Raw genomic sequence first — 15194 nt, 5'->3', positions numbered from 1 at the left:
AACATTCCTTACCAGGTTGACTTGCTACCCCTAAGAAGTAGTGATAGTGAGGCAAAGGAGAAGAACTAAGAGAAAAATCAAATACTATTAGAAGCTCTCTCCTTTTCTTTGAAATTGGGCAATCTACAAGGAGATGACTTAACACTTATTACAAGAAGAAAGCAAATGATTGTGGATGAAAAACACAAATATGTCTTTCTCCTTTTGAATCTCTCTCACTATAATGGTCTTCCTAATTCTTAATATATTTACTGAAATATCCATATCTCCAAAAATTATGACTTGTTTATATTGGGTCCCTACATGATTTTATAAAAAAAGGACAAGATATTATATGTGTGTATGTTTGCATTATCCATTACCAAATCACAGATGCTCTTTATACTAAAATTTTTCATACAGAAAACCAATGTTGGAATTTAATCATCCTATGTTAGAAATCTAGTTCCTCATCAAGGAGCTTAAGGACCAAGTGGAAAATCATTAAACCCTAAACCCTGAAGGTTCATGTGTGATCTACAAGATTCAGGAGTGGCCATTGATGTCCTCTCAGTTTCCTTCCTCTGAAAAGGAAGTCTATGAAGGGAGGAACTTTATGAAGCTGTACTAAGCAGATCATATGAAGAAGATTTTAGAGGCTTTAGTATAATTAATTAAGAGGAAGGGGAAGAAAACAATTTCAAAGAAAATGAGCCTAACGAGACCCATGAATAGAAGAACAATCTGACTTATTTCTACATACTTTACCAAGAAGGACCAGTTCATAATGGTTCAAGAATGGACAATTACCCCTATCATCACATTTCCAGTAGAGCACACTGAGGCTCTAAGAAGCCAGATCACTGGCCTATACAATGGTCACTTAGGCAAATAATATACTCACAAAGGCAATATTCTTCTCTGACCCTGATTCTAGTCCTCTTTTACATCATGCCACTAAAAATTATTTTCTTAATGTCACCCTCTGCACTTAGTTGGCAGATGTCAAATTACGTTTCATATCTTCAGGATATGTTATTGCTTAATGCAGTTAAAAAGGAATTCCTCAGAGAAGAACTGGGCATTTGGTGAAAATGCAATTACAAAATTCTGAGCTGTTGTAATCCACTTAAAATGGGAACAAGAGCCAATAAAGTGACATTTTATGAAATTGTCCTTGAAAGCTCTCTAATTTGCTCTCCAAAGGGCTGCTGTCTAAAGCAAAAAGACCAATATTAAAACGAAATTTTGCAAATTATGGTTGTTCTAAAGGCAGATGTGTTTATGAATGTTGAAACTGGAGCTTGTACAAGTCTACCCTACTTTAAGTGACTATCCAGTTTCTACACACTATCCAAATTCAGGGGACACATCCAGTTTCCACACATTGAAAGAATCTTAAAGTCTATCTGATGAAATATCTACTATTTATTTTGTGTCTCAAGGAACATATTTTGTTTAAGTCTTTAATGAAAAGACTCATTAAATTCTTAAAGAATTGAAAAGGTGTTGTAATAGAAGGTACCCGAGGGGACAAAATCACTCTTTAAGTCTAATGTATATACACCTAAGTCCCAAAGGACATTGTGAAATTCTTCTTTTTTTTTAAAGACTAGAAATAATTTTGCCCTATTTGTTGTCACATTTACCTCTTTTGAATGGAGAAAGTGAAATGAGGGCTTGAGTTATCAGCAGCTATTCAATGTCCTGTAACAATTTGTAATACATAATAAAGGTGTCGAATTTTTCACTCTATAGCCTTAGGTGTCTGATATAACGGCACACATTGTCTTTATATGAAGAGGAGTGAGGGAAGAGTGGGCAGGGAAGGAAAATGTGAGGATGCTGACATTGATCAAGATGTACTGTATGCATAAACTGCTTTGTTAAATTGCAACCCCTTTGCAGAACTACATAAAGATAACAAAAATAAATAAATAATTTTAAAATACAAAACTGTTGAAGTATGCAGAATACAAATGTAGTTTCTCTCATGCCAGTACTTTCATATTAGAGAATTGTTTCTTGAATTTAAGATTAGACAAAATTCTATGTCTTTTTGGAATTTAAAAACCTGCAATTTAAATTAAATTAGTTGTACCATTTAGCATGATAATGCAATTCTTCCATTAAATTTGAACTAAATTTGATAATTATGTACACAGAAAAAAACAAATATAATTTAAGATCCTGTCACCTTGCTAATGTGTAAGTCAGGATTCAATCAAGACATAAAGTAGGCAGACTGTCTAGCCCCAGGAATGATTGGATTCCTCCTGGTGAATCTCACATTGTTCAGCATATCCTCCAGTTAAGATGGAAGTGACCTTGAAAGTCCTACCCTTCTATGTGACTTTGATTGAAAACAGATGCTGGGTGCAGTTATACTTTCCATTTATTTACATACTAGCCTGTTGCTGTTACTATGAAACTGGTATGTATGAACCTGAAATATTTAATGTGACTATCAAAATACCCTTCCTGTGTGTAGTAGATATACTGCAAATGTAGAAAACATCTTATCTCATTTCTCAAGGATGTTATAAAATAGTAAGAATACAGTCATGCACAGCAGACTAAAATGAATCAGTTAGGTTATTTTGCTCTCTAGCCTAAGAAAGTGGTGGAGTAGTTTCTATCTTTGAAACACAGAGTGAAGGCACAGAGTGAGTGAAACGTTCAACACTGAAACTATCTTCAAAGGGTTTTGATTGAGTAACAAGCATTTAAATTGGGGACAGTTTTTAATCTCCTGAGACCTCACTTTCCCTATCTACAAAATAATAATAATAATAATAATTCAAAGCATAAGAACTTTTGCTTGTTGTTGGGGGTGGTCATGGGGCCTGAACTCTGGGCCTGGGCCTTAGCTCTTCAGCTCTACCACTTGAGCCACAGCTCCACTTCTGCCTTTTTCTGCTTATGTGGTACTGAGGAATTGAACTCAGGACCTCATGAATGCAAGGCAAGCACTCTATCACTGGGCCACTTTCCCAGCCCCAGAACTTTTTTTTTTAATGAGTCAAAACAAGTTAATTACATTGGCATATGGTTTAAATATGTGAAAACAATCAGGAAAACTGATAACTATGGCTACTTAGAATAACATTAGCCCATGGCAAATATTCAAGGAAGTCCCATTGTTGAGAGTGTGAACTGTTACATTTACTTCCTACAGTTGTTTCACTGTGTGCTTCATTGAATTTGCCATCTAACTCAGTTATGTGCCAATAATTTGTGCAATGTCCCATGACACTGCTTTCTGCTACTTAGTTATTTTTATAATTTGTTTCATCACCATTCAAATAAGCACTTCCTTCAAAAGCAGATGGCTATGGACGATACCCTCTGTCTTTCTCATCTGCTATTGTAATTTACCCATAATGGATCCTAAACTGAACAATATTTCCATGTTTAAAAATATTATGTTTGTGCACTGGAAGAAAGTAGATTTGAATTGGCTGACAGTTATGCTGAGAACTGAAAATGTTACAGGTTATCAGTTAATCCACCAAACAGCTTTGGTGAAATATAATGGAGTAAGATTTAATATAGATTTTTAACAAGATCTAATATACTTCAGATGTCCAGAAATGTCCAGAATTGTCCAGATGTCCAGAATTTCTGTAGAAACCTGAAATGGGAGATTTGGGATATGGCATGAAAGTCAAACTATGGTGACAACAAATTGAGGTGGAGGAAGAAAATTACATGTGCTTTATGCTTTCTCCAAACACTGTTTTCAAGTAACTTTTTTGTCATTGTATGGAAGTTGATAATATATGTAGTGCTGTTTCTTTGTTTGATTTTGTTCTTTGTTGGTGATACTGTAGTTCAAACTCAGGGCTTGGCATTTGCAAAGCAGGTACTCTTGGCTTTGAGTTATGCTCTAGGTCCTTTTTGCCTTTGCTATTTTCAAGTAGGGTCTCCCTGGCTGGTCTTAGCTGCAGCAATTCTACTTCCTTTACCATATGTCAGTGGGGAAGGCAGCCAAATGGCCCCGGGCTTTATTTATAGCAGGGACTGATTGGAATGTCATTTCATGTACTTTTATGCCCAGGCTGAACTTAAACTGTGAACTCTAGACTATGTGTAATTTTAACCCATTTTTGTATTAAGGTAATTGTTCTGTTTTGTTTTGAGTCATCATCTCACTATATAGCCCAGGTTGGTCTTGAACTAGAGTTCCCCTAGCCTCAGCCCCCCAGTGCTGGAATTCCAAGGAAACCATAGTTCTATTTTTAAATTTAAAAATAATTATTTTTCGTATTCTCATCTGATGACATTATAAAATTGTTACCATGTTTAACAATTGATACTTCAGACATTTCTTTGCAAACATTCTGTAGCTGTTATGCAAAAAGTACCAATTTTTAAAACATGTTTAGAAATGCTAGAATCATCTATTTTAAAATAAATATTGATGCAAAATCTGGTCATTTTAAATAATTATTGTTTCAATTTGTTTTATCTGAAGATACTTTTAGCAAATTACTAAAGGATCACTTCTTTTAAAGTCTGGTGGCTCAGTGGTAGAGTGCTTGGCTCACATGCATGAGGCCCTGGGTTTGATTCCTCAGTACCACATAAGCAGAAAAAGCTGGAAGTGGAGCTGTGGCTCAAGTGGTAGAGTGCTAGCCTTGAGCTGAAGAGCTGAGGTACAGCACCCAGGCTCAGAGTTCAGGCCCCACAACAACCACCACCACCAACAATAAAAAAAGTCTGAAGATAGAAATAATAGAAGCATTTAATGATTAATATAGTGGGAATTTGAACATTAATCTTTTTAGAGGCAAAAAGAAACCTTAAATTTTATTTTTGTTCCTATAGTACTTATTATAGGGAATTTCAATTAAATTAAATTAAATTTAAAGTAACATATGTCAAAAACTTTCATTAAGCTTTTGCCAAGTGATATTAATATCAAGGTTTAAATAATCTTTTGCAAGAGGCATCAGAATTTTGACTTTTTGAAGCACTTTAGTTGTACATGTAAGAGAGCTTATGCTATTGACTTTCAGTGCTTTATACAAACATGAAGAAAAAGGCTTTATTTTGAAAGAGGGTAAGCTTTGGGTAGAACCTAGAGCCTCATGCATGCCAAACATATGCCCAGTTACTAAGCTGTACCCTAAGACTCCTAAGTTATTCATATGACTAAAATTGAAATGGGCAATGTGATTATATAGAAACCTGGGAGTCAAATCAAGCTTAGCCTTGGATATACCACAGACCTTTAGTTCTTTGCATTTTTGATGATGGCTCTGGTTCTGTCTATGTAGTGGGTCAACAACATAAGCTATTAACAAGCAGTTCTTTTGAACTCATCTATCAGCTTGGTACCTCCTCTTTTGTGAGTCAGGGTCCATACTGTGCCCTTTGTTTTGTAAAAGATTACATCCATTACATGTGTCAACAACATGAAGGAAAAATTCTATTTTTTATTCTCTTGTTATTTTTAACTCACTAGAGGTAATTCTAGCCATTATATCCTTAATTTTCATCATCCAGGAAATATCATATTCTTCTTTTCTACTAACCTGCAGAAATTATACTTGTCTCTTTCTTCACATAAAATATTTCCACATACAATCATTTCCTTTTCTGCCTTTGTCTTCCTGTCTCTGATCATATACAAATCCCTATAATAATCTCTCTATTGAGTTCTCTGAATGTTTAAGCTCTACAGAAACCATTTCATTGTAATCTCTCACAACGTTCCAATCTGTCTGTACTTTGAATTTTGAAATAAAGCCTAAAGTTCCTATCAAGCTACTTATGAAATCCTTCTTTCATTTTCTCAGACATGTATTTCTATCAGCGAGTCAGCTGAACATCCTGGTTATTTACTTACTTCATTGTTGCTTCATTTATTCTCTGTATCCAAAATTACATTGCATCTCATTATCTATCTTTCTTTTTTTCTCTCTCTCTCATCTATCTCAACACATTCCAGCCACAGTGCCTCCTGTTGTATTGTTCAAACATATAAAAATCTTTCTGAATGAGAATTTTAAATTCTCCCAGAAAGTGGTTTATTCTCATTTTTCCAATCCTTTTTATTGTAGGATACAGCATAAGAGTATGTGACATTTATTGTCTACCATCATGGCCCGATTCACTCTCTAGTGAATCTTTGAAGTAGTAAGTTGGTATGAGCCTTCATAATTAAAAATGAAGTAAAAAAATCTTACCTTCTCCTAATTTGGGAAGATTTAACGGATTTTCATATAGGAAACTTTTTATACAGTAACTAAGTATACTAGCTATTTAAGGATACTAATCTCAGGTCTTCTCTAATCTTACTGAAAAGCATAAACCAACTCTGATTCTATATTAGACCATCACTTTATACTCAATGGTCATCTCTCTTGTTAGGCCAGTATTTTTTTCTCATATTCTTTACTTTTTTTTTCTTTCCCTGTTTTCAGTTCCCATATTGTAACTTAGTCCTTTGAACCTTTATGCCATTATTTTTAGAGTTTTCAAAATTCTGAAGTCTTTGAAAATCTAACTTTAAATCTCTTTCTTGTTAAGTTTCATACATATTCTAAGTATTTCTCTTTCTGAATACATTTTCCCATATGATACATATTTCAGTTATAGAAGTCTTAGAGTAATATATATTCTTGAATACTGTTTTATTCTAAGCATACACTTCCCAAATTATATCTTTCAGTTGCTAAGAAATTCATTTTACTCTGTCTTAATCATTACACAAAATCACATTTTGTTAACTAAATCTATCTTCTTACAATTGACCATTACGTGCTTAGAGATACATATTAAAATTAACTTAAATAGTTTTTGGTATTCCTATACCACCCAAGATATTTTATAAGCATTAATTTTGTTACATAAAGAGGAAAAGTAGAGGACCAATACTTGTTTATTGATCACTGATAATGTACAGAAACCTCATATACAACATTGTGCCCAGAGAAATTTTGACTTTTTTTCTGATTAACTGAGATTTTTTGAAATGACAACTTATAATTTTAGTGCTACAAATGACATTAATGTTTTCTTCTCTCTGCAGAATATCCAGGGCGGGGGCCAAAGATAATAGAGTTGGGATTGTGGATGAGTGATAGAAGATTCATCTTATACTGTTTGACAAACCTTATATGATCACTCACTATTTTTATTGGCTTACAGCAGAAATGCAACCAAGAAAACTGGGAATCCCAGAGCAAATAATAAAACTAACCTTAAAATACTATATATTATATGTATATAGTATTCAATATCAATTTATTTATTAATTTTGTCCAGTCTTAAGACTTGAACTCTGAGCCTAGGTACTGTCCCTGTGCTTATTGTTCAAGGCTCTGCTCTACCACTTGAACCACAGTGCCACTTCTGGCTTTTGTTGTGATTAGTGGTCTGGCTTTTAATTTTGACCCTCAGATCTCAGTCTTCTGAGTACCTAGGATTACAGATGTGAGCCACCAGCACCAGGATAATATTTAATATGTATATTTTCTCCTAAGGAAAATATGAGGATGAAACTCTTACAGTTACCAGTAACTTACTTTATGTAAGTATAAGAATTGTTACCTTTAAAGGTTTTAATTTATAGTAAAACAATGATATAGTAATGCTGTACAAATAGTTTTAAACTTTAAAACATTTACCATTTTGAGCTCAGGAAGGAAAAGCAGAAAGTAGGAATACTTTCTTGTGAATGACAAGTTTTCAAATCAATTCTTCCTATTGATAACTCAATTATGTCAATGCTTTCAGTGACATAAAATGGGAGTTTCTTTTATATCTTGGAAGACTAGGATGGCAATCATAAATGAATACATAGAAGATAAAAGCCTTGGAAATCCTGGAAATACCCGAATGAATTGACACTTCTAACTAAATTCTCTTGTTCCTTACCATAATGCACTATTCTAACCCTGAAACACATGCTCAAATGTATTTTATTTAGCCAGTGATTATTTTCTTACTAAAAACAACAACAACAACAACAACAACAACAACAACAACAACAACAAAAGGACAAAGGCTGAACCGATGCAACAGCAATATTCACAAGATACTATGTTGGAAATGACTTCTACAACTTGGCAGGAGGGAGTGGAAAGTTGGAGAAAAATGTGAGAGGGGGTAACAATGTTGGGCAAGAAATGTACTTGTTGACTAACTTATGTAACTGTAACCCCTTTGTATAATACCTTTGCAATAAAATTAAAATTTTTAAATGACAAACAATTGGCAAACATTCCTTTGGCTAGGACTAGGCCCTGATTTCACAATGGGCCTTATTCCTCATTTCACCTTGTCCTTGGCAGCATAATTCCTTTTTCAAGCCAAATCTCCAAACTCCTGAAGCCATTTGAGTTTTCCCATTTCATTAATTTAGAATATCAGTATTTTTCTTCTCCTCACCCTATCTTTTAGCTGGTAACACTTCTGGTGAGTGTGAAGCTAATTAGAATGAAATAGGTTGAGAGATAATTTTTGTGTAAATCTTGTTAATCAGATTACTCTAATTTAAATTAAATTACTGTTCATTTATTGACATATACTGATATATATATTTATATATACATATATCCTACATAATATATTCCTGGAATCTTTCGCTGAGGAATTTTAAGGAAACATGTAATTAGGAAATATTTATGAGATAATCAGATTTTTTCTAATACACGTATTAGAAAAAGTTCTACCAAAAGTTCACACAATGAATATGCATATATGCTTATATATTCTAGTAAAATATATGCATATATATCATTGTATATTAGATATTATATAAATATTGTATGTATTGTATATGTTGTATATATTCTATATATCCATATATGCATGTATTCTACTAGACTATATGTATGCATATATGAAGAGTATATATTCTACTACAATATATATGTACATATACAATGAATATATACATATATGTGTATATATTCTATTTCCCTCTGCATTAATCAAAATACAATAACTTTTTTCCATATATTCTTGAAAAATCTTGTATTTCTCATTCAAAATCAGGTCAGTATTTATACAAATGTACATACCTACTTTTATCAGAATTTGATATTTACTTTTAAGGAATAATGATTCATGTTAAATATATGTAATAATTGCAGCATTTTATGCATGGTCATTTTATCATGTTGACTTTAGTGATTCATAATCAACTTTGTGTTGAAGACAATATTACCAGTTACTATGAGGTCTATCATCTCTCTATCTATCTAAAACAGTTATTCAAAGGAAAAAAAGAGAAGATAAAATAAATCAGAGTGGCAAGATATTTTAAAGGAAGAAAAGAGAGAAGATAAAATAAATCAGAGTGGTAAGATTCTTTTTGAGTACTGGTACCTTTTTAATTGTCTTCTCAATAAGCATATCTCCGACTGGCATTAGAATACCTCCAAACACAGCCAGGACTGCACCAATGACAGCCCCAGCGATGAGGCCACAATTCCTATCACAGCCCATTGTTTGTGTACAGGAGAAAAATCAAAAGTAATCACTTGCTTTCTTCAAACTTCCAGAGATGGTGAAGGTGTTTTCTGCGTGCTCTGGTTCTACTATTAGAAAGAGATAGCAAAACTGGAGCTTAAATATCAGTACAAACAGATCAAAGTACAAAGAAAACACACCATTAAGACAGTTATCATTATGATAGTTATAAATTAGCAGATATTTTCCTTGTTTGTTGTTGTTGTTTGTTGTACCAAACTTACTTTCTAGATTCTTCTTCTTCTGTTGGTCCTAAGTATCTCACAGAAGCAGCAATAATGTCAGAGATTGTTGGTTCAAATTTTTGTTTGTAATTTTCTTCTTGTGGATGATTAACATACTGAAATCTTATCTATAGAAAACTATGTTTACGTACTTATCCCCTCCTCTTTTCCTTAGCTTGGGATGTTTTGTTGTATTCTCACCTCCTATCTACCTTCTCCACCCAATCACATATTTATATTTATGTTTATTAGGACAGGATTTCTAAATGGGGGTTTTGATATTGTCTCTAAATGCTAAGGGATTATGGTAACAGATGCTGTTCTCACTGTACCTTATTCACAAACACACAGCAAGATAAAGGATTTTTTAAGGAAATAGTCTGATGAGTCTCAGAGAGAATCAACTCTTCCAATCATTTTTCAGCTATCTGTTGAGATAAAAAAAAACAAAGTAAGTATATTATTGAAAATATGAATAGAAGGAGGAAAGGTAAGGAAATTCAGTGGTTATTTTTAACCTACACTATGTAAAATTTGAACTATGTCACTTAAGGTTAGGGATGAGAAGGGGAAATGAGGGAGAATAGTGGAAGGGTTTACACTGATCAAGATGAATTATACTCATAACCTAGTTATCAAATTGAAAATTCTACATATAACTACATAAATATATTAATAATAATCCCCCAATAAATCCTAGGATACACATTAACATAATCATAATTGTAATAACTCTTAAAATCCTGCTTTTGTGTGTTGAGTTCATGTTGCAAATATTTAAAGAAGAACATCTTTTAAAACATTCTTGTTAACTTTCTTGCTAATAATGACTTTAGATGTAAGCATTTGGAGAAAATATATAATGTGGAAGATATTTTAATAATAGGCATTGCCTTTTTACTGTTCTTAAAGAATTTTTTATGGATCTACCTACAATATTCTTTATTGCTCTATGCACTGATTAAAAATTAATTAATTCCATTCTGTATTACACTTAGATTTTATTATTTGTGGCATCATGAGAATCTATATAGCAATTACATAAGAATTGGAAGGAAACAATTTATTGGAATATTGGATCTTATTGAAATAAAGTCAAAATATATCATTTCTGAGCAAAATTTGAAAACAAGTTTTCAGTATTTTGATTATAATGACATTCATTTTGGGGTGAGGTTGATCTGTAAGTGGGAGACACTTAAGAACAAGCATTGAACTTACAAACATATACTCTCTTCTTCCCAATGCACATGGCCAAGTAAACCATAGATGCCAACAGAGACTGGCCAAGTAACCATAGATGCCAACAGAGACTGTGGTACACAGAGAAAATTTGTTTCTATACTCTACATTAAAAAAATAGAACCATTTAATTTTCTTAAAAATATTGCTGTCTAGGTAAGAAAAGAACTGTGAGAAGATTAAAAAATATCCCCCCCCCCAAATGGAGGAATATAAATGGAACTTCTTTTTTTGGAAACCATTATTTGATCTTTCCTACTTCTTGTGATTTCTTTTACCTACTAGATCCTGCTACCTAGGGTAACCCCCCACCTCCCATTCATTATATGAATAAAGATACTCCTTCTATTCCTTCAGAGTGGCATCCTGATTAGGTCCCTGGCAACTGAAGTTTGTTTTCTCCACAAAATCAAAGAAAACCCCACAAACCAAAGCAATTGATTTATATTTATATAGGAATTATATTTATTACTGAGCAAGTGGGGCTAAATTTTTACTTTGGGGATGAGGTGTGAAGAACAGCATTTCTTGCCCTTTGAATCCATGTCTTAAACACTACCTTGAGTGCCTTTAACCAACAGTGTCATAATGGAGAAGAGCCAGTTATTTAATATGGATAAAGACTAAATGCTGTCAAATGCATTTCCTTTATAAAGTATAATTATAAAGCATCTTGGACTTGTCTTAAAACACAGTGTTTTAAACAATCACAGTAATTACTAAATAGACTATAACACTGTGGAGTTACTTATGAAACAATAATCATATCTGCAAGCTATTTTAGTGATCCAGTCTGGCATAATTGAGATTAGGAGATTAGGGACTGAACCAGAGTTCAACTATCACTGGATTGCCAAGCAATAATGGTTAAACCACTTTATGATTCTCTGTACTCCAATTTATTTCTGTGTAAAATGAGATCTAAGGTGCTGTAGGCAGCTTTGAGTATAAGTACCTAAGGCAGATTTTCATTAAGCTTTTATATGGAAGACGAGCAACAAGCACAAGAATGGACTGCATAGCCGTGATGACAGTCTAGACACCCGCACTTATTACTTGGCCTGCACTCATAACTGACACTCTTCTCTCACTTTACGGAGCTTTAGAAGAATTTTGTAGGCTCCATGGCTTTGGGATCCCACAAAAAAAAAGAAAAAGAAAAAAAAAAGCAAAGGTATACAGGCCAGAACATTTTATGTCCATACAGAAAGCTCCAAAATGGAGTCATTTCTTTTGGAAAGTCACTTTATGTGCCACATAAACTGAATAAAAGATTCTTCATTTCACGTTAATTTCTAACTCTGGTAGAAAATAAAATTATACAAAAATTTCAGTCCTATTGCTGCAAGACATACAGTATATATTTGTCCTTTTCAAGATTCTATGTGACTATCATTTTTTTTAATTGTGAAAATACCGTACAGAGGGGTTGCAATTACATGGGCAAGATAACGAGTACATTTCTTAACAAGCATTGTTGCCTCCTCCTTTGTTTTCCCTTCCCATTCCTTCCCTTCCGCTCCCCCTCCCTCTTCGCCCTTCCCCTCTTCCCGCCAAAGTTGTAAAGTTTGTTTATTGACATAACGTCTTGTACATCTTATTGTTGCAATGGGTCCACCTGTATCCCTATTTAAACAATTTGTTTTTTCCCTTCCCCTCCACAAATTATACCAACATCAAATACAGTGAAAACAGGGGTTATACTGTGGGGGAGGGACATACAACGCAACAAAGAAATTATCTTATAAATATGTTAGAAACAATCGCAAGAAAGAAAAAAAAAAAACATTTGAATCCTTATCTTGGGCAAGTTCCTATCCCCATGTACTAAATCTGGATAAGTTCAAGAGGTAAAAAGTTCTAAGAGTATTTGCAAGAAGTAAATTCCCAGACTATCTACGGGAAAATCCAATGAGCAGCATCTGCTTTCCCTTAGGATTTCTGTGGACTCTGAGACCAGATATATTTGAGCAAAGATGAGACTGGATACTTTCTGGGTTTTTGTTTGCTTTTATTTTAAAACTGAAGTGAGCTGGATGATGGTGGTTCAAGCATATAACTATAGCTACTCAGAAGGCATAAATCTGAGGATTACTGTTTAAAGCCATCTTGGGCAGGAAAGTCTGGGTGAGACTTATCTCCAATTAATCACAGAAAAAAAAAAAAAACAGAAGTGGAGCTTTGACTCTAGAGGTAAAGCTCTAAGCCTTGAGGAAAAGAAGCTAAGGGACAGCACTCAGGCCCAGAATTAAAGTGCCCTCACCCTCCAAAAAACCCACCCTGAAGTGAAATAGTACATGCAATCCCAGTGCTATTTAGTCAAGTTCCTTAGAAAACAGTAGTATAAAATAATATATGCTCTTGAAGCATGTGATTTAAAATGTTTAATATTAGTCTAGTGCTAGTGGCTTCCACATTTATTTCTAGCTAATCAGGAGGCTGAGATCTGAAAATCTTGGTTCAAAGCATGCCTAGGCAGGAAAGTCCCTGAAGCCTCTTATCTCCAATAAACCACCAGAAAACTGAAAATGGCCCATTGGCTCAAAGTGGTAGGGTGCTAGCCTTGAGATAAAAGAGCTCAGAGATAGGACCTAGGCCCTGAGTGAAAGCACTATGATCAATCAAAAAAAAAGTTTACTATTGTTCTGTATTAATGTACAAGCAAAGACACACATATTAACATTACTTCAACCATGTAATTTGTGTGAAAAGGAAATATAGCTTGTCTACTAGTGCAAAGTTTCAGCTGATTCAGTGATTACTATTGGTATGTTTCTGCTTGCCTCTGCCTCATCCACAAGAAAAAGGAAGAAGACTTGACATTACATGGGTTTATTTATTATCCTCTAGTGCCTGTACAGCATGCCTGAAAAAAGTTGCTACTATAATCATAATTTATCCTTATGCTTAATAATAAAAAATAAAATTGGTTTTGTTCACATGAGGCAGAGTAGGCCCACATATATTATTTGAGACACACACTGAGTACACACAAGTTCATATGTTCAGATCACTTAACACATTTTATTCAATGGCTTTTCTGCCCATATTTATTATCAGGAAATTTTTCCATCACTTTTAGCTAGGCAGGCATTCTGAATTTGGGTCTGGCAACCTCATTTTTCTTAAAACAACTTTTTATATATTAAAATAATGTTTCCATTGACTAATTTTAGATTAAGTTTTATTTACTTTTTTTTTTTTTGGTGGGTGGTGGGGCTTGAACTCTGGGTGTGGGCACTGTCCCTGCCCTCTTCAGCTCAAGGCGAGTACTCTACCCCTTGAGCCACAGTGCCACTTCCAGTTTTCTAGTGGCTTATTGGTTATAAGAGTTTCACGGACTTTCCTATCCGGGCTGGCTTTGGACTGAGATCCTCAGATCTCAGCCTCCTGAGTAGCTAGGATTTCAGGCGTGTGCCACTGGCACCTGGCAAGTTTTATTTACTTTGTATCAATTACTTGCTCTGCATAGGAAATATTTATATCTTTAATAATTTAGTTCCTGTTTTAAGTATGGAAATTAGACCACAAACAATAATCAGATGAAGAAAACAATTTAGACTTATGTAAAATAAAGGAAAGGAAAAGAAGAGGACTTTTCAAAGAGGTCACATATCTGTCTTCATTCTGTGTGTAAGTCTGCTGTTTCCTATCCAATTTAATACATTACAAATAGAATCCTTTGTGGAAGTCATGAAAAGAGTCTATCCCTTTTTGACTATGTGTTTTTTTTGTTGTTGTTGTTGTTTTGTCAGTTGTGGGGCCTGAACTTTGGGTATGGGCGCTGTCCCTGAGCTGTTCAGCTCAAGTCTAATGCTCTACTACTTGAGCCACAGTGCCACTTCTGGCTTGTTCTGTTTATGTGGTGCTGAGGAATTGAACCCAAGGCTTCATGCATGCAAGGCAACCAAGCACTCTACCTCTGAGCCATCTTCTCAGCTCTTGACGATCTTTTTTTAAAAGAAGGAAAAATACTTTTCTTTCTCAAATTGTCACATTGGCAGAATATTTCTATAATGAACTTTTCCACAAAATTTCCTGTCTAACTGCCCTGGGAAACTCGTAGATATCGAGGCATTAAACCAAGTCTGTGGTAGCTGAGCTGTAGGAAGCCCATCTAACTATAGCCATGAGGACAAATCCCCAGAGAATCTCATTATCCCGTGTGTGGTTAATGTGTTCCTTAGGAAACTCCACCCAGAAAATGTATGGCACAGAGGCGACATTTGCTGGAATGTGAACAATGACATGTGATAAAAGGTT

At 34.1% G+C, this 15194-nt stretch overlaps 1 protein-coding gene across 4 annotated transcripts in view; it reads right to left on the bottom strand.

The window, feature by feature from the left end:
- Positions 1–15194, bottom strand: part of Cd36 (CD36 molecule (CD36 blood group)) — a 78458-nt gene that overhangs the window by 20437 nt on the left and 42827 nt on the right. For 3 of the 4 annotated variants that reach the window (XM_069996349.1, XM_069996351.1, XM_069996350.1), the window contains exons 2-3: positions 10022–10117; positions 9322–9533 (exon numbers count right to left, since the gene is read on the bottom strand). In XM_069996349.1, coding sequence (XP_069852450.1) covers positions 9322–9441 — 120 coding nt within the window. In that variant the 5' untranslated portion in view covers positions 9442–9533; positions 10022–10117. The remainder of the gene's footprint in view (positions 1–9321; positions 9534–10021; positions 10118–15194) is intronic. The other variant, XM_069996352.1, reaches the window with a different exon arrangement.

The sequence above is a fragment of the Dipodomys merriami genome, unplaced genomic scaffold (assembly GCF_024711535.1).
Source record: "Dipodomys merriami isolate MVZ:Mamm:240054 unplaced genomic scaffold, mDipMer1.0.p SCAF_5, whole genome shotgun sequence".
Classification (NCBI taxonomy): Eukaryota; Metazoa; Chordata; class Mammalia; order Rodentia; family Heteromyidae; genus Dipodomys; species Dipodomys merriami.
The sequence above is the reverse complement of the archived record's forward strand: the minus strand, read 5'-3'. Positions and strand labels throughout refer to the sequence as shown.